The 27,614-nt window shown below is 39.0% G+C and overlaps 3 protein-coding genes and 3 pseudogenes across 3 annotated transcripts; 1 reads left to right on the forward strand and 5 right to left on the reverse strand.

Moving 5' to 3' along the window:
* Positions 1 to 3,420: 3,420 nt before the first annotated feature.
* On the forward strand, positions 3,421 to 4,243 carry LOC149116414 (cyclic GMP-AMP synthase-like receptor 1; annotated as a pseudogene).
* Positions 4,244 to 13,973: 9,730 nt separating this feature from the next.
* On the reverse strand, positions 13,974 to 15,372 carry LOC110047729 (melanocortin receptor 4-like). The gene has a single exon (XM_020753467.2). It carries the CDS (start codon positions 15,149 to 15,151, stop codon positions 14,225 to 14,227), a length of 927 nt encoding a protein of 308 aa, XP_020609126.1. The 5' UTR covers positions 15,152 to 15,372; the 3' UTR covers positions 13,974 to 14,224.
* Positions 15,373 to 16,907: 1,535 nt separating this feature from the next.
* On the reverse strand, positions 16,908 to 18,101 carry LOC149116415 (uncharacterized). Its single transcript, XM_089282331.1, has one exon. The coding sequence runs from the start codon at positions 17,952 to 17,954 to the stop codon at positions 16,908 to 16,910; it is 1,047 nt and encodes a 348-aa protein (XP_089138457.1). The 5' UTR covers positions 17,955 to 18,101.
* On the reverse strand, positions 18,101 to 18,990 carry LOC149116416 (uncharacterized; the record flags this gene model as incomplete). The annotated part of the gene is made up of 1 exon (XM_089282336.1): positions 18,101 to 18,990. A coding segment is annotated over one exon (840 nt), but the record flags the coding sequence as incomplete, so codon positions are not given.
* A 228-nt stretch (positions 18,991 to 19,218) lies between these two features.
* On the reverse strand, positions 19,219 to 20,607 carry LOC149116417 (uncharacterized; annotated as a pseudogene).
* A 1,282-nt stretch (positions 20,608 to 21,889) lies between these two features.
* Positions 21,890 to 22,820, reverse strand: LOC149116418 (melanocyte-stimulating hormone receptor-like; annotated as a pseudogene).
* Between the last annotated feature and the right edge of the window lie 4,794 nt (positions 22,821 to 27,614).

Consider the following 27,614-nt stretch of genomic DNA (forward strand, 5'->3'; position numbering starts at 1 on the left):
TGCCTAAAGAATGCTTTTAGGGAGCCACTTTCGAAAATATTATTCCGATTTTCTTAGAATATAAAGTCTTCGAAAAATTCGCAAAAAACGAAAATATAGCTTTTTGCCTCATTAAATATGCAAAAAATATCTGGAAAATTGACAAAGTTCTCGGTATTCACATTGAAACAATTCACAAAACTAGAACTCGGGGTAAACCTAGCATAAGAGCTTTACTTTTCTTCTATCTAACAATAGGAAGTTTTAAATTTTTCAAGTATTTTGAAGGATTCCGTGACCGTTGTAGAATTGCCTTTTCAAGCCCCTATGAAAACGGCAAAAATTGCGTAGTTTTACGGGCTTAAAACGCATCTTGGTATGTCCGATGTGGAACTAAAACAAGTACTGTGCAAAAGAGTGTCGCTTCTGTTATAATAATATGGAAAAACATTTCTGGGCAATCGAGGTTCACACAGGTAAAATGCAAAAGTTCGCGACAGTTTCTTCTCAAATTTGCATAATGCGGTATGTTCAAAGAACTCTATTGCTGAATACTCTAGTCTGTTTTTGTTCCATTTGCAGGCCATGCTTTGTGGGAAATATACAAAACGAGAGTAGATCCATGTCGTTATTACAACATTGTTTCATTATTTCACGCAAGATACAAAAAAGCTACAGAAAAAGTCCAAAATATAAGTTCAAAGTTACATAGATTAAACAGCTACATGTATTACGTGACTGGCGTCACGTAAGATACATTTTCAGTTAGCTTCAATTGGAATTCCTCGATTATTGAGGTTTAGACACTTGCTTATAATAGAAGCATATAGGGGTTTGTCTTTCCCGTCTATACACACTCGATTAGTCTGCAAATATTCGAAAGGAGACTGGTCTTTTAAAGTATTTTTTAACCATTGTGTGTCGATTTTGATCTTGATGGAAAACGGATCAATTAGATGCACTAAATGAAACGAAGAGGTTTTATAAGCGTGATCCAGCTAGACCAAGGAAGCAGCTTTTCTTAAAAAATAGCGTAAGACTGTTTGATGTCTATCCCACGATCTGACCTTGGTTGGAATTCGGCCTAGTCCAAACGTCGTGCTTCTGCCGTTTCGACCTCAAATAAATTTGGCCCGGTAGTGGCATGACAAAAAGCTATAAAAGATTCAAACGTCGAATTTAATTCAGTCGCGCAGAAGTTCGGAAGAAGCTTGCTTTGCTGAAGACCTTTTTAAATGCTAGAAAGCAACTGCGGCTGATGCAGTAGGATATGAATTCACAGGGACAGCGGAGTCTTTTCAAGTGAAGGAAAGAGGGGAAGAGGGTGGGGGGGGGGGGGGGGGGAAGAAGGAGGTGGGGTTGCTTGAAAACGAGGGGTGCCGGGGTAAGTTTGCAGAGGGATCTAGGGGCATCCTCCCTCCAAAAATACATATTAAATCTAGGAGCTCGGAAATGGTATTTTTGACATTCTCCATGGTGTAGTTCTTAAGGAAATCAACCTAGTGGATGAACTATAGAATGACAGGCACCTTTAGTGCATTTACAGCAATATATTTTGAAGGCATTGTGAGCTTGATACATCTTTCTCAACCCTTCATGATATATCACGGCCTTAGTACTGACTGGCCTGCGCTTTTACACAAGTACCCCGTGTGTGGGAAGGAAGTGCACGCTGCGGAAAGGTTAAAACTATGTAAACATGAGAAGGTTACTACAGATTTGGTACGAGGTTGTAGCTTTTTAAATTCTTGGTAAATCTGTAGTCAACCAGACTTTTTTTCGTTTTCTTTTCCTTCTTCTTTATTTCTTCATTTGCACCTCATACTAAAACAAAATAAACTGTCATTGTGGTAAAGCGGAGGGGGGAGGGCGGGTGGGCTGAAGGCTCCACCCCGGCTCCGCCTCCCTGGTTCAGTTCGGCACGTGCATGGCAAGAGCACGCCGTTCGAAGCCAAGTCGCGCTACTGCGGTGCGGAACGGCATTAGGCCTGCCGTGCTATAAGTAGTCGCGCCGACTTAAATTCAGCCTGCCGAACTGAGTGCATGCATGGTTCAAACGTCGTGCTATTGCCGCGCTTGAGTCGAAGTTATCGGTACTCGCATTGAAACAATTTGCAAGACTAGAACACCGGATACACTAATCACATTGAAAGCTTTATGTTAAATTAAATTTTGAGGGGTTCCGTCGACTGTCGAAGAATTCAAGCCCCTATGGAAACGGCAAAAATTGCGTAATTTTACGGGCTTAAAAGGTGTTTTGGTTTGCCCAATATCGGGTCGAAATAAATAATTTGATTAACTTTTGGTTTTCTTCAATCAGTATTTGGAACAAAAAATCTGGGCAGTGAGAACGTGCGCTAGCAAACACAAACGTTTTAAGGCTAGGTGAACTTTTTTTTGCATAACTGACGAAAAATTGAAAAGTCTCTTCATAGAATGACTACTCGATATATTTCTAAGAGTGCTTGTTTTTTTTGTCGTTGTTGGTGTCTTCAATAGGCCCTTTGCTGGATCCGGTCACATGGTACGGAATTAATTACGCTGGGACGCAAGTTACGCAGTGGGACTTCCAAAACAAAGGAAAGTCGGGTTGGACTGGTAGAGTCTCTTTAAGAGTCTCCAGTCAGTGACTCTTAAAGCGTTTTGCTGAATCGAAAACATTAAGGTTCCAGGAAATCTCTTGCGCTTGTTATGACAACCATTCACAGTGTTGCTTACATTAGGGGAAATACACGTGATGACAAACTAGACATGACGGCCGATAGGAAATCAAACAAAGTTAACGCGCAATGTTCCGAAAACGTCTAAAAACAGTTTTTATGTAGTGGACATTATGTTTCTACTGACAGCAGTGAATTGACGGGATTTTAATTAATGATAGCCTTTTACTTTCGCCGTTGAAATTGGTTTGTCTCTTGTTCGTGTATAATTATAGTGTTATTTTCGCCCTACACATTGACATAGATTTTCGTTTTTCTCAAAAGGAAATACTGCGAGTTCGAGCATGAAACTTGGCATGGTATATGTTTAATAATGATATTTTAAGGCTGTGAAGTAAAATAATCGGAAAGTGAGGTACCAGATGCATTTTGATGCTGTTAAACATGACCTATATTTTGCCGTTATTTTTCACACGCTTCATAGGTGTTTTTAAAATGATTCGGAAAACCACTATATCGACATCTCTGAGATTAGTTTAAAACGAGGAATAAATTAGAGTGGTTGTTCCACATTTGTGTGAAGTTTGAAGTCAATTGAAATTATTTTAAGACTTTAGCAGCGCTTCGTCCTCGCACCTTATTTCTGTCATTTTATTACACGAAAAACCGCACTTTGACCGCGCTCTCAAATTTTCGCGAATTTCTGAAAAATAAAAATTCGCTGGAACCGTTAAATGTGATTTTTAGAATTAGGTCACCAAAGGGTATCTTTGGGCAAAATATGAGTGGTTTGGTAAATGGGTCGTTGACCGGCGTTTCTCGATCCTTACAGTCAGCCATTCTTAAAGATCTCGTCGAGATGGCGTTAAGGACAAGAAAGAGATGCTCACGGGAAAAGATAGCTGAAGATGTCCATGTTAAGCTTAGAAAGATCCCTGCCACGTTTGAAGTCCGCTGGAAAGGGAGGAAGTATTTTAACTATGAAATAGCCGTGGATCTAACTTTATGGATCAAACTGGGCGGCAAATGGCCGGCTGCATCAGATATACGCCGACGGCTTAATAGAGGACATCCTTGCTATAACTTTTTTCAAGAGGTTGTTAGCGAAGGATATCATCTAGTGGCGTCCACGACTGGAGAGTCGATCGGGTAAACATCGGCCTTGCTGGCGTTTGTCGTTTTCAGTTGCCGAGGGCATTGTTCTGAAGAGGATCTTCAGCAACCCAAGATTAGTGCACAAGGTGACACTTAAAGTTCTGACAGTCCTGCGAAAGAAACACGAGAAAGACTTGTTCCTTTACAAGGCAGCAAGCGTCTCATTCAATATAACCTGGCCCTTTCATTCGTATGTTCTTAAGACAATGTTCCTCACGAAAGGTGCGAATTTCCGGAAGATTCTTACTGGATGAATGATAAACTTGGAGAGCGAGTCAGAGGTATTCTAGAAAGGATCCAAAACAGTGTTAAAAGAGAGAGACATTCATAGTTTCTGGGTACCAGACTACAAACTCTTTAATTTCCGGGCTAGGAATGCAACCCAGACCAAACAATGCGAGATTAATCTCTCCCGGATCATAAACAATTTCGCAAATTTACACAGTTAGCCGCAATTATTTTGGCTAGATATTTTTGAGATCCACCCTATAATGACGGTATAACCTCAAACTGCGACTAGCGTTTAAGGACCATAGTTGCGAGTTGACTGAGTTTAGCCAAAGTTCTTAATGCATAGTATTGAACTAAACTTTGTCTGCCGTAGGTGTTTTCAAGGTTTTGCTTGAGGAAGGAGTTGATTTGTTACGAAATCACGATTCTGGCTTTGGCGTTCAGCAGTATAAGTTCTGGGAGATTTTTCTTTTTATCCAGGCATCATCATTTGTCTCCTCTATATTAAACTGTGATGTGAGTAGGATTAGTATTTTATTTAACACAGCGTAACAGACCTGTCTTCAGCGTTTCCCATGTTATTGTTATTTAAATGTGGCCCATTGTTGTCAATTGTTATCTCATTTGGAACGAGTTTCTTCCTTCAATCTAATCTCCCTATCTGGTTTTTGTGCTTTAATAAATGCAAAAGCTGACTTCATTGATATATTTGCTTTATTATGTTTTTGTTTTCTCTGTGTTAGTTTTAATTTCGATCTTTATTGGTCAGTCCAGTTCGACTGTGTCAGTTTCTTACTAATATAGATTTAGTCAAGCCTAAAAGCGGAGATCCTCAGTTATGTTTTGGAATGTTGTTACAAATGAAAATAATCGAACATGTATGTGAGGTAAATTGCGAACGATTTAATAGTTTCAGCCGGAAATAGGATTACATCAGCAGATCGAGGTGTAAGATGGTGTGATTATGAAATATAGAGCCATGATTTCAAGGATTTCTGGGAAGCCACGAAAAATCTTGATCACATAACAGAACTCTCTTCTGTGCTTTTTGGTGACATTTCTTGTTCTTTCCTACCTTATTCAGAAAGACAAGACATTATTATTAATCATTATATTCTTTCTTAGTTAGCATGGGGACTCCCACACAATAGAAGTTTACACATTTTTTTTGTTGTGGGGACTGATTGAAATGCAGTGGCTACAATACTCAGTCCCTAAATCTCTACCAAATAAAATTTCGCAAAAATACCAAAATAGTATACATATGTGAAAATTTGGAAAGTTTTGTTTTCTAACTTGTCCCCAAAGATACATTTAGCCATCTTCACTTTTGTATGGAGTCTCCTCCTGCTGGAAGGGTTTGCAATAAGCAAAATCACTCTCGCATGAATGGTAATTATGATTTTTTTTCCTGGTCATGATTACTTGCATAGGCTTCTAATAATAATTTTATTATCAAATTTCAATGTGATTTGTTCTTCTTCTCAACTGAGATTGTGGACCACAGGAGCTGTTATTGGGTTCCATTAATTAATTTTGCTATGATTAAATTATTCCAAGAATTACAAGTAAGCTAAGAGTAAGGTATATTATGTACATATATTTTGTCTGCACTACACAACCAAATGCACTCAAAGGTTATGAGGCATAGGTACATTTGTGACAAGAGCCCAGCATATCCAAGATATGTTTTGATTGACACATCAATTAAGATAATTTACAGCAAAATGGATAAACAAAACATCAATATCCTCCATGTACCAAACCGGACACGGGGTTATAAGGCAATCATGTAAACAACAGATTGAAATAATTTATAAATTAGGGAACACTATCTGTACAACAATAGGGAACAAATTAACCTTATTGGACGTTACGAATGGCAAGGCTGTCTGTAGAATGTCACAAATTTCTCAACCCTTTCTTTCTACAAAAATACTAATCCTGCAACTTTGCTAAAGACCCAGTTCTCCATTTCGTGTTGGCAAAATATTAATTTATGCCATGTCCAATGCAGATTATCACAAAATTGATTTCAAAGCGCGGTAAATATCAATTTAAAATCAAAAAAGGAATTATTTAAATAAACCATGAGTAAATTATCTCTAAGAAAAACAGATTAATTTAACAGGCACCTTAAATAATTAGTTAATAAATGTGTTTCTTAATAATTGTGATACAGTGTATCTGTCACAATGTTGCAACTATGATATTACAACACACAGGATGGGTTGCAGAACTCAACTTCCAAGTCAGTTTATTCAATGAACTTGGTGCAGAAATTATAATCCCATCAAGTTGTCTGTAAATACAGAGAAACCAAACAAATCATTACAATCTTAAGTAATAAATTAGTAACCTCTTCTACACGTATGTCCGGTGTATGTTCCATTAACATTGGGGATCTCTCAGAAGCTGCATCCATGATAAATTAATTTGTTCCCGCATGCATTTGTTTACAGAACATTTCACACATTAATATCTCAGACATAATTATAGTGATCTCTGTATTCTACAACAATTAGTACACAAGAAAAATACACTCAGTAAGATATTGTTTAAAATAAAAATCAATGCCTATAAGCAATCATAAGGACCTTAAATTTATATTTCCTCAGAAATATCTTACCAGGCCATGGTTGCTTTGAAAATCTTTGATGTTTTAATACAGGCTGCCCATGTGTAAACTGTTCATATATTGACTGACAGGAACAGGCATGCAATAGTACTGTAGCTGCTACTTGAACACCACTGTTATTCATATAAAAACATCAATTATAGTTTATTATATTAATCTTTGCACACCAACAGATGACATTCCTTTCTTTGATATACAGTGTACTTCATTGTTAGTTGTTTACTGAGTGTTAGTGAATCAAATGCTAGGGGTTGGTACCCCAACTTTCACAGTGGCAGGCTCTTCCCTGAGATGCAAAGAAAACTTAGTAACTGTTATGAATTGGCGACTTGCTTTTGAGAGCAAATGCAATTTGCTTTAAACAAGAAACTGGAACATTGCAAGTTACAACAATGTGCACAGTCCCAATCAAAGGGCCACCCAGGCTGTTTGGTTGTACATATAACTGTACAACTGCATATGAGTTCAGCTTCCAAAACAAAATCAGAGTTTGCAGGATAAATACTGATGTTCTTGCTTACTAAATCTGAATGTGCCGTTCCAGAAGATATTTACACCCAACACCCATTCATGGCCAGTCTTTAGAAATTCCAAATTAAAGTATCAGGAAGAGAGAGCTCTAATAGAAAAAAAAAGCTCCATGTGGGGTATGAATCTTTTCTTGAAGGAAACAATGTCTGAGAAATCATTAATTACAAAATAATGTTTAAGAAATATCTTATCTGGTAATTCCAACTTTCAGAAAATTTTGTAATCTAGACTGTCTGGCCAGTTCATATATTTGACAAGTTGTCACTGGGCATGTTTGTAAATTTGTGGGCTTCAACATCACATTACTATGTAGTAGCATTGGTTAACTAAAAGCAGCATAATTTGGTTGATTAATATACACTGTACATTATTACGTTGAAATATTGGTGTAGATCGTTGCACACCAAGAGATACAGAAACTATTGGCAGCTGAATCATAACAAGTAAAAAACCGTGCATAAGACATTTACATGTACATGTAACAGCCCTCCACCTCAGAACCATCACAGATATGATATGATATTTTTAAACTCTCTGAAATTTCAGATTATTCAAGATGAACATGCACGTACATCATTAAGGGCAACCCTAAAACACTGAATCCGGAAACCGGAATCCGGAACCGGAAACTAGAATCCGAAATCCAGATATTATGAATGATGATAGAAATGACCCACTTCAGCAATGTCTAATAAATAAATCTGGGGAAAAATTATTTTGCTGTTATTTATTTTCTTGGCTTTACTTCAGCCACAAACTGTAATTGCTAAAAAAATTTTGACTATTTCTGAACAACCCTTAGCTATACATCTGGCCCGATTGTTCAAAAGCTGGATAAAGCTAATCATTGGGTAAATCACTATCCAGTCAGGGTTAGTGATTTTTCGGGTGGATAGAGTTACCCATAGCCTGCGAGGAGGCTCTAGTATCTGTCTCCAGTGCCTGAGCAGGCTAAATAAGTGTCTAGTGTTTTTCTATATTGGCATGTGAGCGAGTCCTTCATGCGGCTTTGCCGCTCACGCCCCCGGCCCAAACACGAGAGCCTGCTCATAGGCTAAGTTACCCATCTTTTGTTCAACCTTGCCCTGGTGAGAGCGCGGTTCTTGTCTAGATCAAATTGCTCTGAGAAGAGTGGTGAGTAGCACAATAACAACAAGCTATTGTAGTGAGTCTTTTAGCATCTTTTAACAACATGTGGTCCTGTCTGTTAGCAAGCGAGAGGCAGACGGAAGTAAGTGTGCAACATTTCATAAATTGTTTTAATATGATGGCCGCCAAGAATATGAAATGCTGATTTGTCACAGTATTAGTGTGGAAATAGTGTTCATCTGGAATTAGTTTTGTATCTGTTGGAAAAATCAAATTTTATATTAAGATGAGCCAGGTTAGCCTTTCGACTTCGAAAGTGGGGGGCGTGACCGTCAATGTACAGGGGGCTGCCACTGACAGACATCTTGTTCCCTATGACATTTTCTATCTTGTTCAGTATCTACTAGACATAAAGGGTAAATTTATACCTCCGGTAAATTGCAGATCACTTATTAAACAAAATGGCAACAAGAAGATCTTTTAAATCTTATAACCGCACTTTTAAATTTTAACTGTTTTGTTAATACTACAGTCATAACGCAGTGCACATTCCAAAGCAGTCCTTGATGAATCATTGATTACTGTAGACACCACATCACTTGATCAACACAAACTGTATTATTGCACCATCAGTCGTACTCGTAGCCATTGTGAAATCTCCGATGACGTAATGTTCTTAATCTGGAACTTTCTTCGGAATATGTATGGTCGTGAACGATACGAACGCAACAATAATAACACTATTAAAAGTCATGATTAAATTTAATTAGATTTTCAATGAGTAAAGGGCTGGCAAAGTAGTCACACGAGTCACATAATTCAAGAATTACGTTATTCACGGTACGGTGGTTATTTCCCTACCAATGACGTAATCCTTGCACGTTTTACATGTTCTTTGCTTGGCTTGCAAATATTCAATTTTCCTTCCGATCTATGAACTCGCTGCGATGAAACAGCCAAAGAATTTACTTCATTTGCCTAAAACCACAAGAAAAACTCGAAAATTGCAAATAAATTAATGACTGTCGCTTCTGGCGAAATAAACTTGCAAAGTAAACACGATCTTATTTGTCACGTAGCGAAAGTGAGAGAGGGCAAGTTTGTCTACAGTCCAGTAAGATTTTTCTTCAGGATGTTCGAATCATTCGTGTAGGAACATTGTCTTCAGTACGAGGTATGAACTTTCAGGAACTCCGATATAATCTAAAACGACTTTTGAGTCAGTAAACTCTGGCACTCTTTCGTAGACATTGCGCAGATTCGTTTTCTTCCGCACAACTTTTAAAATCATAACTTCTGCCTTATGGACGAGTGAGGAGTTTTTGCAAAGCTGTCCCAATAAAATTCCCTCCGCTCTAGAAAATGACAATCACCAGCAAGGCCTTGGCTTGCCCGCCTCCCCGACACAGTAGGCAATAAGATGGTATCCTCCTTGGGTAGCTTTCCTGATCCTTTCGTACCCGGGATGGGATCTGTTACAACGATCCTTTACGTTAAAATCTTCCGACCATCCATTCATCCCAATACACGCGACTAAGTCTAGTGTACAATTTATGTACATCATCAGATACTTGAGGTGTCAGAAGAATGACATTACAATTTGTTAGGTATTTTTTAATTACAGACCCAGGTGCTCCACATGGTGAGAAATACACCAAAGCCACCTAAGGGATTAAAAACCTTACTTTTCTATCTTTTCACTCCAGATGAAGTGTAAGGCAGTCATCCCGTTAGGGGAGAACAACTGTCACTTGAGGAGAGACTGTGGGCCTCCAAAAGGAAAGCCTTGATTTAATCTACTGTAAGTTCAAGGTCTATGTAACATATTTATCAGTAGTATACAAAACACCTTCACAATTATCAAGTCTTCTTTTTTTAAGGATTTCAAAAAGCTTACAGTCAGGTCTTAATTAGCTGCATGTATTAAGCTGTGAGCAAATGAAAATTTGGATCTCAGCTTAGAGTACCTCATTTATATCGCAATGTAATATATATTTTTTATTTTGTTTTAGGTGTCATGGAACAAAAATATAAGATGGAGTGGCTGGCTAGCTGTTGACTCACTAATTAGAGGGCAACAAAGGACGCTGCGGACTCAACAGAAAAAAACTGAACAGCAGCTAAGTCAACCTTTTTTTATTTGAATGAATGTTTTAGCTTTGTTGTTATGATTGATTCCTTATAATCAAGAGAATCCAGATTGGTTCTACATAATAACAATAATTTAATCTCTGTGTATGGAAAACTGTTGGATTTGTAAACCAAAAAGGTAAGTTAATTATCTAAAACAGTTCTCTTTTTATCAAACATGTATTTTGAATTTAACAAGCAAATTTTATATTGAACATAGTATTTTGTTTAAGACCAGCAAAAGTTTGACCTTCATATCTGTTTTCGGTTTCACTTTTGATTCTTGGTGTAATAAAAAGGAACAGATAATTATTCTTACGTTTAAATTCATGAAAGCCAATGTAATAAACTTTTGATTTAAAACTTGTTTGATGTGATATCAATGACTTTATTTGTTATTTTAAAGCCCGGCATTTCATCAAAATTTTGTCTGGCCTACAAATGATCAGAAGTTCCCAGTTTTTCTCAGATTTTCCCAAAAAATTCCAAGCTATTCTTAAAAAATCCTACAAATTCCAAGTTATTCTCAGAAATTCCTAGGAATTTTTGGGAATTTTAAGGAATTTTCAAGGTAAGTATATTTGCGTTGGAATTCCTAGGAATTTTTTTCCTATGAATTCCTGGGAAATTCCTTGGAATTCTGAAAGTTATCTCACAAGGGTAATGTACACTTTGTGTTTGGCTTGCCGTGAAAAATGACGGCAAAAGAGATTAGACAGAGCTATGAGGCCATATGTAATAATAAAATTAGATAGTAGATAATGAATATCAATAATAATAATAAAAAAAACCCGAAAGAAACTCACCACTGTGATAGGAATTATGCCCATCTAGCTGAAACCTCCTATTAAAGCAGATGATTATTGATGATTATTGATGTATGACAAAGAGAAAGTTTTGAAAGTCATTCAATGTATCAGATATAAACGCAAGGGATTACTCACCTTATAATTAGCTAATACAGTAACCGCCCGTTAGGAAGTACGAAGTGTAGGCTAAGATTGATTGGAAGCTTTTATGAGAGGTAGTTTTTAATGGAGAACAAACAGTATTCTTTATCAGGGATCATTTCGAATTCTTCACAGTACTTAGTCCAGAATGGCAAGAACAGCACATTCCTAGTCCGCCGCGTCTGTTAATCAAATAGTAACTAACACTATTATCGCAAATCTAAACAAATGTAGGAATTGGAAACATTGCCATGGAAAAGAGTCAGTCGGGGAGTAACTAATGTCACTCACCTCCACTTTAACAAGTTCAGTAAATTGCTAAACAGCAACGTTGGACTAAACTTACTTCATTTATTCAACTTCGAACTTCGGAACGACGACTTACAGTTCAGTTGAGCGGTGACAACCACAGTTGGAAAGACAACTTCGGTAGAAAAGCAGCTGGTTTACTGCTTAAGACTGAAGATTGTCAGGTTTTTCTTTTCGTTGAAAAAAAAGCTACGAATTAGAACTATGTACCTTTTCTTTCAAACGATAATAATAATCAAAATAAAAAAAAGAAACGATTCTATAATTAACTTTTGGGTTTAAGCTTATGCTTTTGACTTAAAGAAAAATGACACCAAATCTGAAATCTACAACCTGAATAATTCCATCCTTTTGACATGTTTCAGAAAGATGGTGTGAAATGATTAAACAGGGCCTTGGAAGTCTGTCAACATGTACCCCGCTATCAAACGTCCCCTTTAAAGATCAAGATAAATTGATTTAGCTGATTTTCCCGAAAATAGTCCAGTTCACACGTTCTCGGATGTCTTTTAATTTAGAAACATACTTTGCAGTTAAATCATGTTTAGCATTTTCAACGTTACCACCTTCTAGATCGATAAATTTTCAATTTTCGCTTTTGTCAGTGAAAATAAATTTTGAACTGTGAGCCTTTCGACCAAAAGTGAAAATTTAAAAAGAGGAAATAGTCTCCGAGGAAATATGGACACAGTCGTTTTCAAGCGGAAGTAAAAGTTTCGTATTGATTGACAGCTAATTGACGATTTCTCAAAACTTTGCTTTCGCCGGATGGGGACCGGCACTTTGAAAATTTTCAACTCAAAGGCAATTTGGCTGATTTCAGTCAGATTTGGTATGTTGAAATGGTGACCTGTTCATGTTATAGCAGGTAAAACGTTTTGTAAATTCACTGTTCCTTTGTTAATTAAACTACTGACAAACTTCCTTTCCTTCACTCTGGTTGGCAAACAGGTCTGCTTTGTTTATTTTGTAAAAGAATATAAGTCCCCCAAAACTGAAATGAAAACACAGGAGTGAAAGTGGATCTGATCAAATGTGTCGATTCTACCGAATCAGGTGGTTTGCCTTCATCTTTTTAGCGCCCACAATCACTAATTTGAACGGCCGATACTTCACAGAGTCCATTATTTTAAAAAAGGGACTAAGAAAAAGTTCCATTAAAAATGACTAACTAAAAGTCGTTTTAGTCCTAACGTTTCCAAAAAGCCCACACGCATTATGTAAAAGATATGAGCCTTTCTAAGGAGGAAGAAGACAAACTTGTTCCTTTAAAAAAAAAAAAAAATGTTTCAATTTGTTCACGGAGAATGTATTTCCCTGTTTCCATCGCCATTAAATATGGGTCATTTTTTTCAGAATTTTGTCTCCACATTTATCTCTTTCTTGTTCTAAACCATAGAATAGCGCATAAGCATTTAATGCACAAGCTAGATACACGGACACAGTAAGATGTTGATCGTAATAATTAAGGCCACAAATTAAAAGGCGCCACCTGGTACTTTACTTGAATAAATATACCTGCACTCGTTCAATATTCAAGACAGACGGGCTATCTCGAGAGAGCAATGTTTGCTTCAGAAACCTTTTATTTTTAACTGCACGGTTTGATAAATTTAACAAGAATGCCCGCCACGCTAGCTTTGAGTGATTTAGCAATTAACGAGCAAGGCGATTCTCAGAACCTATGTAGATAGACTAATAATTCAATTACTCAGGAAGCTTACGAAGTTGTCTTTTTGCGTCAAGAAACAATTCTCAATTTTGTGAAACCTACCACCTTAGTGTCAAATATTCACCCTGCATATATCCATTTTATCCTATAAATGTTTAACAAATCATCACTTTGGTGAATATATAGTAAGTTTTGAGTTTTCAGTGGAACCAAAGCTGAAGACGAACCATGGAGAAACTGAAATCGAGGCAATGACCGTAAACATCAAGAACTCGATTTTAAAAAGTGTCTTTTCGTAGCCGACTGTACGTTTTCAATCCTTAGACCTTAGTTCCCGGATCAGTACGCAGGAAAGTATTCATTTCCGTGGTAGAATTGGCAACCATCTCTCCTGTGGCTTTCTAGCTGTGTTATGAACGAAAAGAAACATCAAAACCCGCTGACTGCTTATCTTAATTAATTAAACTGTGTCAGAATAATTTGTAACGTGTAGGTTTCTACGTAGCATTGAATTTATTTTCGTTTTTCATATATTTATTTCCAGCGGAAAAAAGTACATCAACTTTTATCTTAATTAAACCATGTTTGAATGTTGTGTGGAATGAAGTCTACACGGAGAAGAGCAATAATTTATTGTTTTTCATCTCTTTATTTACAGTTGTAAAATTACTAGTCGTCATCGGAGACAATTTTTTTTATTAACAACAACGATAGAAATTTCTCTGACGGCCATCTTACTGCTCCTGAAACAAATAATACCGATAAATTATAAGAATAAGCACCAGCTTTAATTCAAGACAACCCTGAAGAGAATTAACCTGCTAAAATCTTAACTTGCAAACACCAATAAGTTTTTAATCTTTTGTCGTTGTCTACAGGATTAACCCGAAAAACAATGACAAAGAATTTGTCGGATTATGTTCTTTACTGCTTGTCTGACTTCTACTATCTTCCAGCAGTAAAGTATCGGATTTAATGACGAGTTCAGGTGAACTAAAGTGGCTGTATAAAACCGAATGTGAGAAACAGGTGAAGATCGTCCACTACTAGTCACCAAAGCCTCCGCTATACCATAGGGTAGATAACAAGCGACCAGCGTCAGTTGCAGCCATATTGCAGTAGACACTGCCTTTTTATATCGAGCTATGTTCAGATGATTTGTTTGGTTCGGTTGTTGAACATGACCTTGTACTTGATTTTGATGATGACGGAGCTTGAGAAAAATCTTTGCGTAAGAGAAGGTCGAGATTAGTAGACACATTGGTACACCTATCAAGCTATACCATAGAGTTATAACGGGATTCCAAAACCACATTGCTGCAGTGGCAGTAGACACAATCCAAAAGCTAATAACGATCACGTAGGTTCGCTTTAAAGTTACAACTTGTCTGTATTTCAGTCCCAACAACAGGGCGAGAAGTCTGTCTACGCTTATCGCAGTCAATATCATTAGAGACACTGCACACAAAACAGAGGCTGAGAAAAAACTTGCCACTGATACATAGCGACAAATATTCCAATGTTCATTCACCTCAGACATCCAATAGGTAACAGCGAGAGGCTCCGAAATAAGACCAACACAGAGATCAGTTGTTGAAAGGCTACGAAGCAAGAGTTTGGACGGCGGAAAAAGGGTAGACTCCTTGGGGAGAGCAATTAGAATCAGAGCATTCCCGAGAAATGCAGTAACGGACAGAAAAGAGTTTAAAACTAAAAGAAATGTCAAGTGGCTGTATAGTCCAGCAGCTAAACCCTCGGAACATAACAGTTTCTGCCGTCCATCTCCAGTAAAGTTTTCTGCTGCCATATAAACCTGCAAGATAATGTTTGACCACACACTGCGGTTAACTATCACTGCTAACACTTCCCAGTGTAGTAAAGTCACGAAGTGAGTTATACACTATGCTTCTTTTAAAAGATGGACATTCGAAACGCCTTTTCTGGCGCTTGCTGTTTCTTCAAACATGTTATTACATATATCATTGACAGCTTGAAAAGACAACTTAGGTAGAAAAGCAGCTGGTTTATTGCTTAAGTGTCACTGTCAGTAAGGACCAGGTAGAGTCCACGGATCGAGGTCGGCCGATTCCCTCCAAACTCTCAGCATTTTTTCTCTACCAGATAAGATAACGACCGGTGGTATTTTTAGTAAAATAAAAGAAATTTCATAGAATTTAGACCACCCCTTAGTTTTTGGTGCTCTTTTGGTCACGTGAGACGGGAAATTTGGGTAAACTTCCACGAATGATTTTACGTACTTCGCGTTAGCCTTATTCATTTATACGAACTGTACATACTACCCAGCCTATGAACAGCTCACGTCTCCAATATAAACGAATTTGGTTAAAAATAACTCACTTCGTAACGCATCCAAATATCATCACATCGTGGCTATCGTGAGTAAGAAGAATTTTGGCAATTTTCAAAGCTGGTTTTCTCTAAAGTGCGGCAGTTTATTTCCAGATCAAAACTATTTTTTATTAGTCTGTCTTAAAGTCTTTAAGAATACGCAAACTCTCATTCGGCAAATTAAAATGCTGTCGCGTGAGCTTTCTCACGACTTTAACCTAATTTCCTAATTTGCATAATTGTAGTTTTTCCGGGAAAAATTTCCTTTTGATTTGCGACATGTTGTAGGTGTTTATTGGCTTTTTTACTATGACTCGGAGAAAAATATAACTTTTTCAGATAAGGGGCTATACCTCAACCGCGTATTTTGTCATTTGATGGGTCAAAATTCCCCTCCGTAAGCTTTCTTCAAATTTGACTAATTTGCACGTTGTCGATTTTCCCCGGAAAACTTCGCGGATTTGTTGATATAACATACAAGCGATGATGACCCTGCTCCTAATGAAACAAATTTTCTTTAAGTTCTTGTTTTTGAAACTATTGTTGTTTCGATCTTGCAGACGTTGACAGTCCACAACGAACATGACAGTTCACGAATCGAATTCTGTCATTCTGTCACGGACATGCAAATTAGTATGCCAGACAGACTCAAGATTGTGTTTTGTAAGTTAGTGAACAGTTTTGGAGACTACTAGAGTTATGTTTTCACCAAGTGTGATGGAAGGCAAACAAGTTTCCGAAATGACAGTCAATTCGGTGGAAGAGGAAATGAAATTCGAACATTAAGTAACATGGCTGTGCAAATTATTGAGTCGAAACTTAATACACTGTTACGTAATAGATTCCTGGATGGGAAAGTGACAAAACGTTACTAAAGCTGATCAATCCATGTTCATTACTGCTGAAATCTTTCTCTTATTTCTTTAAGCACAGCTTTTTCGTCGATGAAGAAAACCCGGATTGGTTTTATCCATGATAACATTTAAGCATAGCAACGGACAGCTGGCGTTTAGCAGTACGTAAAAATCCTTGCAGTTTTCGTTTTACTGTGTTTACTATAGCATTCATTCAGTTTTCAGTCTTATATTGCTCACAATTTTACAAGTATTTATAAACCCTGTTATGTAAGGGTCTCCCTGCACCTATCTAAAAGGCCCCAATAGAGAAGATGGGGGTAGAGGCAAAGAGGTCCTCCCTACTAAAACCATGTGACGTTATTTTTGAAAACATGAGCAGCTCTCAGAAAAATTTTCAATGGCCTCAAAGAAAGTCCTTTTTCTTGACAGCGGTCCTCTCGTCGTCAAGTGTAGCTGATTGCAGATTTCTTTCCGAGCTGCCAGTTTGAGTGAGTCAAGGTTCTTGTTCTTTACAAGGTCGCAGATATTGCCGACCCCCACGATGATTGGATGGCTTGGTTTGCCAATATCATCCATCACCAAACTTCTAAGGGTGACAAAAGCCATTTCCGACTCTGCGGCCTCGATGTCTTCCTCCGGGATTTCCTCCGCATCAATACCCCTATGACGCAGCGCCGCTGTCTGACGTGAAAACAGGCTGCTGATTTGCTGCGCAGTCCTCCACTCTTCGAGCTTAAACGTAAGGTCTCCGTCTTCATTTCTGAGGGTCTTCATCTCCCTCGCTACCTGCACAGGATCGGCCTTGTTTCCAGTTCTTGCACCCTCTTCAAATTTCTTCATCAAGAAGGTCTTGACGTTATCAGTCATTCTGGTGGGTCGTTTTGTTATCTTCAGAGCCCACCCCAATGGTCTAGGGTCATATCCTCTGACAGCGCTACCACTATCCTCACCTTGCGATGAGGTTGATGGCACATCCGGAACAAAAGTCACCCCTGTCATAATTCCCTCAAGACGGTGCTTGCCCGCGTCCATATGGTTGTCTGCCTCTGCTTGGGTCTTGAACGTGAGGACGCATCCAGTCTCTTGGCAAGGGTAGATCTCAGACTGGTGCCTGACGCTCCCACCCACACTTCCCCTGTGTGTAGCTTGACCAAATGGCTTTATCACCCTTAGCCCAGTATCTCCTTGTGGTGTAACTCCAAGACCACTATAGGGGATGAGGCGTCCAGGGCCGATGCTGTACGCTTTCCACATACGGATGCCACACTCCTCATACTGGAAATTGTTCAACACACTAATACCTGGTATCTTGCTATCTTTGTTTCTCTCACTGGTCGTGTCCACCTCGACGACCGCTGCTCTGCACCCTTTGATACCACCATGGGATTCTAGTGCTGCTTTCATATCCTCAGCAGTGACGACGTCGTGCTTCTCGTTAACCTAGCGCTTTATGTGTACCTTCATAGCAGCAGTCTTCCTATCGCAGATGTCCTTACCAACCTGTGGCTCTGAGAAATCATATCCCATTCGCCTGACACCGGTTCTCACCCCTACTTCTCTAAGACTTAGCAACAGATGCCCGTTGTGGTAACATCCAGCGTTATCTGATCGGAGGTAGGCTGTTGTCACAACTTGATACTCCTGTTTGACTGCGCCATTTGGAGAGCCCAGGGATCATCTCTTGAAGCTCAGCTCCTGAAAAGTCGTCTGCAAAGAGGGAAAGGATCTGTCGCTTTGTTTGCCAATGACCTGCTTGCTCATAGGCCTTGACTAAAATGTCGACAAGACCAGAGTCGGGATCAAAACGCTTGCGCTTTGCTTGGTTGTCTCTGTTTGGATCCAAAAGTACCTCCGTTTGTAACGCCTTCCAAACCAGTTCTTCTTGGCCGGGAGTGATAAAAGACAATGACGTCGCTATAGCCTCTTTAGCTTTGCGAATGTAATTTCGCTGCTGGGTGTCAAAGACGTCGCCCCAGGTCGCGTTCAGGGTGGACATTACAGGGCTGTACCGGCCACCTGAGACGCTGTGGACAGCTTCGTTTAATTTCTGCCGTTTGCTGTTTTGTTCCTCCATCTCGTCAACCCATATACTAATCCCTTCTTCTGGTATCGAGGCTTGGGACGAATGAGACTGCAAAGAGACTGTTTCTGACCCCTCACCAGTGCTTGAGACCTCTGCACACACCGTGGCTGGCATTGTGCTCTCCTCACAAACAGTAGTGACAGAGAAAGTGGCGGAATCAGACCCCTCGATATCATCTCCAATCTCCAAGGTATCTGAGTAAGGATCCTGAAGCGTAATAAAATGGATTATCAAATTATGGACAAGATTATTAACAATTCCACAAAGATCTCCAATACATGTAACTTTGGAAGCTCTATATGTGTTTCCTAGCCAATGCCAAAGGGCGCCCTCGCATTTTTGTTCTTGTTGGTGTCTTCAAGCAGTGGTCATTATTTAAGCGCGGTTCAATTTTAGTTAGGACTGGGAACAAGTTGCCATTCAGAAACCGTTCTCGACGCGTGATCGGAAAACTCGGATAAACCGCTATCTTTATACCTAGATCCAAAGCCTCTTGGAAATCGACCACGCCTAAACGATTCAAAACGGCCACCCATTGAAGAAAAGACAGCAAAAAACCAACAAAGGTACCTTTTATTCATGTTGTCAGTCGTTATAGATATCAGGGCACCTGTGGGGCGCATCAAAAAATCCTTTGATTACTAAGCTATGAATGGCCAATGTGTAGTAGCTTACCTGCTCTCCAGACATGAAAAAGCGAGCCTTACGGGATTTGTAGTGTTCTCCGCGGCAGTTGGAACACACAGCTATCATTAAAAATGATAATGATAAATAGATTAACAATACTGACCACAATCACCATCACGCTCACCAGCAACGTGAGTCATCCTTACCGTCACCGTAACCATCGTCATCATGGTCATCGTCATCGTGCCCAGCTTAACTAAGGATGGCTGCCCAGTCTTATTAGCCCATTAAGGTTATCTCGGGCAGCCATGTAATCTTTTTGTTTTAACTTAGTTTTGTTCATTTGATTTCTAGCTGAGTGCAAATAAAGTTGTTGTTGTTGTTGTCAATCTGGTTTGTGCGCTCACGTAACACCAAATTAAAGTGCTGTAATTTCCTTTCATGACAGCTAAAGAAAGGAAGGCGAGTGAAATATTGGGCGATCGGCGTCCCTTACAGCCCCACCCACAATCCTATTCCCTCTAGTCCCTCTCCTGGCTCCCCTCCTCCCCATTCTCTCCCATTTGATGTCCTTTTGCAGGCAGGGTGCCTGATTAGCAAATTACCACTTCAGTCCACCTCGAAGCACTACCCCAACGCCCCCGCCCCCCCCTCCCTTTTTCCGAAAAAGTTATAAGGATAAGAGACAATGCAACAGAATCGAGCAATGCCTTTGGATATTTAAACGAGTCGACTAAAAGCTAAAAGCTCATTCAAATACAAAAAAAACAATGGCATGGGATTACGTCTAGCTTTTTTCCCTTGGCATATTCCAATAAAAATTAAAATTTATGTACTGACCATATGAACAAGCAAAAAGTAAAATAAGCACCTTCGAATAAGAATTCGTTTGTATTTACCAATCAAGCCCACCCCGCAATTATGAGGATTATGGCTGCGGTCTGGCTGCACTCAGTTTGTACTTACCCGAGCCGATGAGAACTGTGGCATGGTGAAATTGGTAAATTTCTTCCGATAAGGTGGCGTTTACGCGGCGCGGTTTCTTTATAGTTTTCCGCGGTCCTCGATGACTTGGATACGAGCATGTGTTGCTCTTTCTGCCAGCCCAGTCTGTAGTTGATTTTTTCTCGGGCATACAGTCATTGATATTTTCTCGTTTTCGGTTGCAACAAAGTATCCAGCTCTATTCAGGATCAGGTCAACCTCATTAACGTTTTCGTCTCCGGTTCGCTGTTGCCCTGAGCTCACTCCCATACATGCCAACAGGGGTACAATCTGGGACCCCGTGCCCTCCAAACTACAGGAGGAATCAGGAGAACTGAACGAACAAGTCAAAGTAACATTCATATTGCAAACAGCAACATCAGCTGAATTCGATCAGTGTAAAGAATCGACTACAGCTGTCTGCAGATGATAAGATAAGGAAGGGAAAATCATCCTTCGTAAAGTGTACTTTTTAAGTTAGAACCGCTCAATATTTCAAAGAGTTTGACAAAATTCTCCGGTGAAGTATATTATGCAAAGCCACTGTACTAATCTTAAAAAGTATTTTGTTGCTCTTAGTCATAAATACCTGGAATGTGTGGCAAATTAGTCAAGCGTGAAATATTTCCGGGAAAAACAACAATTATGCAAATTAGGAAATTAGGTTAAAGTCGTGAGAAAGGTCAGGCGACAGGATTTTAATTAGCCAAATGCGAGTTTGGTATTTTTAAAGACTTTAATACAGACTAATAAAAAATAGTTTTGATCTGGAAATAAACTGCCGCACTTTAGAGAAAACCAGCTTTGAAAATTGCCAAAATTCTTCTTACTCACGATAGCCACGAAGTGATGATATTTGGAAGCGCTCCAAAGTAAGTTATTTTTAACCAAATTCGTTTATATTGGAGACATGAGCTGTTTATAGGCTGGAAAGTGTGTACAGTTCCTATAAATGAATAAGGCTAATGCGAAGTACGTAAAATCATTCGTGGAAGTTTACCCAAATTTCCCGTCTCACGTGACCAAAATAGCACTAAAAACTAGGGGGGTGGTCTAAATTCTATGAAATTTCTTTTATTTTACTAAAAATACCACCGGTCGTTATCTTATCTGGTAGAGAAAAAATGCTGAGAGTTTGGAGGGAATCGGCCGACCTCGATCCGTGGACTCTGCCTGGTCCTTAGTGACAATGACACTTAAGACTCTGACGACTGGCTGGTTTTTCTTTTCGTTGAAAAAAAAAAGCTACGAGCTACAACTACGTACATTTTCTTTCAATCGATAATAAAAATCAAAATAAAAAAAAGAACGAATCCATAATCAACTCTTGGATTTAAGCTTATGCTTTTGACTTAAAGAAACATGACACCAATTCTGAAATCTACAACCTAAATAATTCTGTCCTTTTGACATGCTTCAGAAAGATGGTGTGAAATGATTGAACGTTCTCGGATGTCTTTTAATTTAGAAATATACTTTTCAGTTAAATCATGTTTAACATTTTCAACGTTACCACCTTCTAGATCGAGAAATTATCACCGACGAATATTATCCTGCTTTAGAAACAGGTGGCAGTATATTAAAAGAGAACTGCTAAAATCCTGAACTTTTTATTTTTCCATCATATACTGTAGGTCCATGCGATCTAAGTCGAAAAACAATGGCAAAGCACTTGTCTGATTGTGTCCTTCACTGCTTGTCTGACTTCTTCTATCTTCCAACAGTAAAGAATCGGGTTTAATGACGAGTTTATAAAAACTAAAGTGAATGAGTAAATCCAACCGTGATAAACTGGTGAAGATAGTCTTCCAGCAGTTACCAAAGCCGTCACTACACCATAAGGAATATAACAAGCGACCAGCGTCAGTTGCAGCCATGTTGCAGTAGATAATGCCTTTTTGTATCGCGCCATGTTCAGTTGATTTGTTCGGTTCGGTTGTTGAACAAGGTCTTCTACATGATTTTGATGATGACGGAGGGTGAGGAAAATCTTTGTGTAAGAGAAGATCGAGATAATAAGACACAGTGGTATACCCATGATGCCATACCAAAAGGTTATCAGGGGATTCCAAAATTGCATTGCTGAAGTGACAGTGGACACAATCCAAAAGGTAATAACGATCACGTAGGTTCGTTTTAAAGTTACAACTTGTCTGTATCTTAGTTCCAACAACAGGGCGAGAAGTCTGTCCACACTTATTGCAGTCAGTGTCAACACAGATACTCCACAGAAATGTGGCCGTTATAGACGTTGCCTCGTACACGTAGGGACAAATATTCCAATGTTCATTCACTACAGACATCCAGCCGATAACAGCAAGAGGCTCTACAATAAGACCAGCGCAGAGATCAGTTGTTGCAAGGCAACGAAGCAAGAGTTTGGACGGCGAATGAAGTGAAGACTCCTTGTGAAGAGCAATTAGGATCAGAGCATTCCCAAGAAGTGCATTAACGGACAGAAAAGAGTTTAAAACTGAAATAAATGTCAACTGGCCGTGTAATCCAGCAGTTGGGGAACACATAAGTTGTGCAACTATTTTCTGCTGTCCATCTCCAGTAAACTTTGATGCTGCCATTTAGTTGGTAAGATGGCTGTTTGTAGCAGCTGGAATCGATTAGCTATCACTGTGGAAACGTCTCAGAGTAGAAAAGTTACAAAGAGGCTTGTCAACTGACGAACAATCTCAACTTTTTGTACAATGTCTTTTTCAAGTTTGCTTAAACGTGAATTTGAATGTCAAATTAAACTAGCGGATAGCCAATTCCCTGAGTAAATAAATAAAGACAAAATAAAAACAATAAAGAGAAAATTTTTTTTAATTATTGGTTTTGTAGGTTGTCTTAAACTGCATGAAATATTTCGCAAATTCTGAAATTCTTCCAGTTATCCTAAATTGTAATTTCTCCTTCGATCACGCATCAAACTAATTGTTAGAAACTGGCCGCTTAACACAATAGAGTTTCGACTGTGTATAAAAATTGTAAAAAATGTTCTAGTGTCACGTCGCGAGCGTTGAGAAATCTTCAGGAGAAATGGATAATTTGAGAGTATTTTAATTTAAGGATGTCGTTAATATGGATCTGAGGCGAATCCTTGTTAGTGTATGTTTTAATGGACCAGCTTTTAACGTGAACGTTTTTAATAATTTTATTCCGCAATAAAAGTTTTGGATTAGCTTTTATGATGATGACTTCCCTTATTTCATTGACTCATCCATGCATTACCATTTGTGAAGGTTGTCATGGAAACGTCGTTTAGTCTCGGGGAATATAGTAAAAACAATAAAAATATAATCCCACTTCCAATTTCATGTGAGATGTAAGATCTAGATAACTTAGGATCCTCCTAATTTCCAAAAAAATAGGCCACAATAGCTTATTATCTTATCAAATTAGAGCATTTTCTTATCATTCACATCACGCCATTTTTTCGCACCCAAAACTGGTCAACTAACAAGCAAACTCGCTATCTCATTGGCTTCTCAGACAGACTATCAATTGATAGAGGGTGCTTAGAAAAGGACCCTGGTTTTTCTTGCATTATGACGAAACGTTAGTATCGGCGAAAATGTTCTTTATAAACTGGGTTGGGCTAAAAACGTTTAACGACATGGTGGCTCTTGTTTTCTAGGGACCTTTAGTTTAAATTTACCGTAGTCTATCGTGAATCTGTTCATTTTATTGGTCAGTCTATTGCCGTTCTCCATCTGCTGATAGAAAAAGGCCGATACACGTGATCAGGAGCCCATGACATGATTTACGTCTTGTACACGTGATTTTTTCTATCCATTTGTACACACAATCAGTTTGAAATCTTTTGAACTGCCGGATGCAACACATTTAATAACAAAATTTTTCTAAGCGTTACTTGACATTTTTTAATGCAGTGAGACCCGTTATATTAAAACAATTTAAATTCCCGCTCTAGCTCGTAGATTTTTACGAGCGATAATCAATTCTGCTGATCATCTGCTCGTAGGAAACGAGTGCTAGTAGTCTATTTAATTGTTGATTAGAGTTGACTCCACTCAACTCCTACAAAAAAAAACCTTCAGACGCTATACCATTGAAGTAGCAAACCTCTCATTAACAGTTTATAGATTGATTGTCCTATGACAATGACAAAATACAGTGCTACTCATAAAAATATTCAGCGATACTACACACTTAACCTGGCATTTTGGATATTCTTTAAGTAAATTGTGAGTTTTTGTTATATTGAGACAAGAGAGGATGAGGGATGAGAAAACTTATCATCCATACAGGCCTTATTCCTAAGGCAATTCCTCCGAGTTATTTCTAGATCACACCCATAGCAACGCGCGCGACGCGCGTGATAAAATAACTTGAGAGGGATTACGTCGAGAATGAGGTCCATACGGGGGGATTATCTATCTTACCTTTAAGCCAATCTTGAATTAGAATATTCTATATTTTGAAACAAGCAGCTGGTTATGGCTCTCATCATTTTCTTGCATGGCGCAGAATGGCTTTTGTTTGAAGGACATATACTTACTTACTGGCTTAAATTAATTTTGTCTAGTTGGTTACGGTTTATCCCTTACAAACGCAAATTTAACCATAATCTCTTGCAGTTGTGAATACCCAATGGGACAACCGTCCATCAATTGTACAAGCAGTCAACAGACAATAGAGTTTCCAAGCAATCTCGATCGCTTCAAAAAGCTTTACTCGTTACTATCATACGATCACTTGGTAGTTAACCCTGTATCTCATTTGCGCCGGGCAGCCGCGCTAAATCTTGCTTAAATGCAAGTAGTCTTTCCCCGAATCGGCTTTGTGCGCTTAACAATTAATGTTATTGGCGGTTTCAACAAAATTGTAAGCCTTCTGTGGCCTGCGGGAACCAATCTTGTCCTCTTTCCAGACTTCAATGACCAGAAGCGGCTAGTTTTACTTGTTTTCGAATTTCACACACAATTTCTGTCTTTGATCCACTCTTTGTTTCATTCTGTCTTATCCAGAACTAATCAATCATTCGCGCGACACTCGCAGTTAAATGCGCTCGCGAACTTTAGCGCGTTCTCCCGCTCACGTTTGGAAGTAATTCGTAATTTACTTAATAATAGCTCGCACATCTAACATGAATCAACATGTTAGCTTAAAGTATGTCATCAGTAACAGTTGTTCGGGCGTTTTTAGCGACTCTTACACTCAATCATAAATACTTGCGTCACTTTTAATAAGCTTCTATTGTGTCATCTGGTTGTCATGACAACTTGAAATAAACAGATATAAAAACCATTGACAATTTGAATAATCATCATTTCTCACATCTTAACATCATGGAAAAGCGTTGCCTTCCAGAAGCAGGGCATTTCAAACAACTAAACGACATCCAGTTGCCGAAGGTTAAAAAACCAATAGTCAAACGAGTCATTTTCCTGCCTGACGACTCAATTATCGAGAGAATAGTCGCTAAGCGTCAAAGAGAGAAAAGAACAGAGTATCTCATAAATTGGGCTGGTTATAGACCTGAGGAAGCCACGTGGGAGCCAGCAGCTCACATTCCCGCCTGGCTGTTAGAAGACTTGGAGAAAACCATGTCAAGATCAAGCGTTGATCTGCGATAGTCGGGAAAGACTCCCACTCACATTCGAGAGAGGTTTGAAGGCGCGCCTGGTTCCAGATTTCAACTTAGAAAAGAAGCACGCAGTTTTCCGCGCCCTCTTCCCGATGATCAAGCCTGCGCTCTCATCGTCATGGAAAGAAATCACTGAAGACGACTTTCGCGGAGCTGGATTTCAGCTTCAGCTGGAGCAGATCGTATCCAGAACAGGACTGAGACGAAAGACCGTGTTTCCCATTCTTGTTCAGCTCAGTCTGGGAAGATCGTCGACCTTCTTCAATGACAATGGGCAGAAAGCAGAGACTCGGCGTGTGGAACGCGTGAGGCTCCAGTTCCGGAAGATGAATTACTTCCCATAGGGGTAATTCTCTCTATTAATGACGGTGTCTACTTTTGCCAGTGCGCACACGTTCTGCGCATCACGCTGGGCATGGTTTAAGCGCCCCACGCGCGCTGGGTTGACACTGACGCAATCAACTACGCCACCAAGTACACGACTAAAATGAAAGCAAAATTTTCCTAGTGTGACCAAATCAAGTTTAATGGACCTGTTCTTAAACCAGGAACACCAGAATAGCAGCATATCGCTAACCACTAATTGTTAACGTCTTCCAGCTGAAGACGAGGAGTCTGTTTATTTAAACTATGTTCCTGAAAACTACAACAAATTCTGTTTTTGTCCAACTACTAACAGTGTTGTCTTTACTCATCAAAATAGATTGGCGAAAACTAAAGCTACAGGGCTAGATAATATCTCTGCTAGGTTGATTCGTGAGTGTGCTGATATTATCTCAGACCCGTTATGCGATCTGTTTGATAATCCCTGATGTCTGGCATATTTCCTGACGACTGGAAATGTGCCAGAGTGACTCCGTCGTTTAAACAGGGCGAGTCATTTGATTTAAACAACTACCGACCTATCTCAGTCATTTCCGTAGTCACCAACGTGTTCGAGAGGATTGTGTGCGATCAGTTGCACAACTTCTTAAATAGCGAAGAAATCAGCTCTAAACAACAATCTGGTTTCAGGTCTTTACACTCAACTGTTACTCCTCTTCTTAAAACCACTGACTGTTGGGCGTTTAAGAGTGCCTGCCTGTAAAAATCAGACAAAATCTTAATTTCGCGGTTAGGGTCGAAAATTCGATTTCGCTCATAATCCTATGGTAGATAGGCTAGGGCATGACAAAAACTACTGGATAGTTTTTTTGGCAAAATATCCTTTTATTTCAAAGAAATAGGCAAATTACCAAATTCCGTTAAAATCGTCATTTGACGCACCATTTTATTAAACAAGTTTGAGAGCCTCGCATGCAAAACCACGTCATTCTTCCGTCTTTAAAACACTCAAATATCTTTTTGCAATGTTTAATTGTGTACTGGGTTGATTTTAGGGAATGTTGCGGTTTTTGTTGGGTGTATTTCATTCACTTAAAAGCACTTCGTAAAAATAATTGATTTTCACCATGTGCGAAACCTTCAAATGGATTAAGCTTCTGGTGGTTGAATCGCAGAAGGATGGTCTACAGATTGCTGTAAAAATTTCTTTGGGCAAATGATTGTGAGCGACGCGAGAGCTTTTCAAACTACGTTAAAATTGCAAATATTTGACCATCCGTCGTTAAATTTCAATTTACGGGTTAGACACATATTTTAGCACGCGCCACATGTCTTGAGCTATATTAAGTTGAAATAGACACAAAGTTACAAAGTTATTTATTCGCTCCCCTGGTGCAGGCGTTGCTCCTAGAAAGTTTTGTCTCGCCTTTGGAATGTTTTT

This window comes from Orbicella faveolata, unplaced genomic scaffold, assembly GCF_042242905.1.
Source record: "Orbicella faveolata isolate gen_17 unplaced genomic scaffold, um_ofav_v1 contig_12, whole genome shotgun sequence".
Lineage (NCBI taxonomy): Eukaryota > Metazoa > Cnidaria > Anthozoa > Scleractinia > Merulinidae > Orbicella > Orbicella faveolata.

Bases quoted from the DNA above. Each gene is read 5' to 3' on its own strand.
- LOC149116415 (XM_089282331.1), bottom strand. From the start codon at position 17,954: ATGAAAGCAGCACTAGAATCCCATGGTGGTATCAAAGGGTGCAGAGCA.
- LOC110047729 (XM_020753467.2), bottom strand. From the start codon at position 15,151: ATGGCAGCAGAAAACTTTACTGGAGATGGACGGCAGAAACTGTTATGT.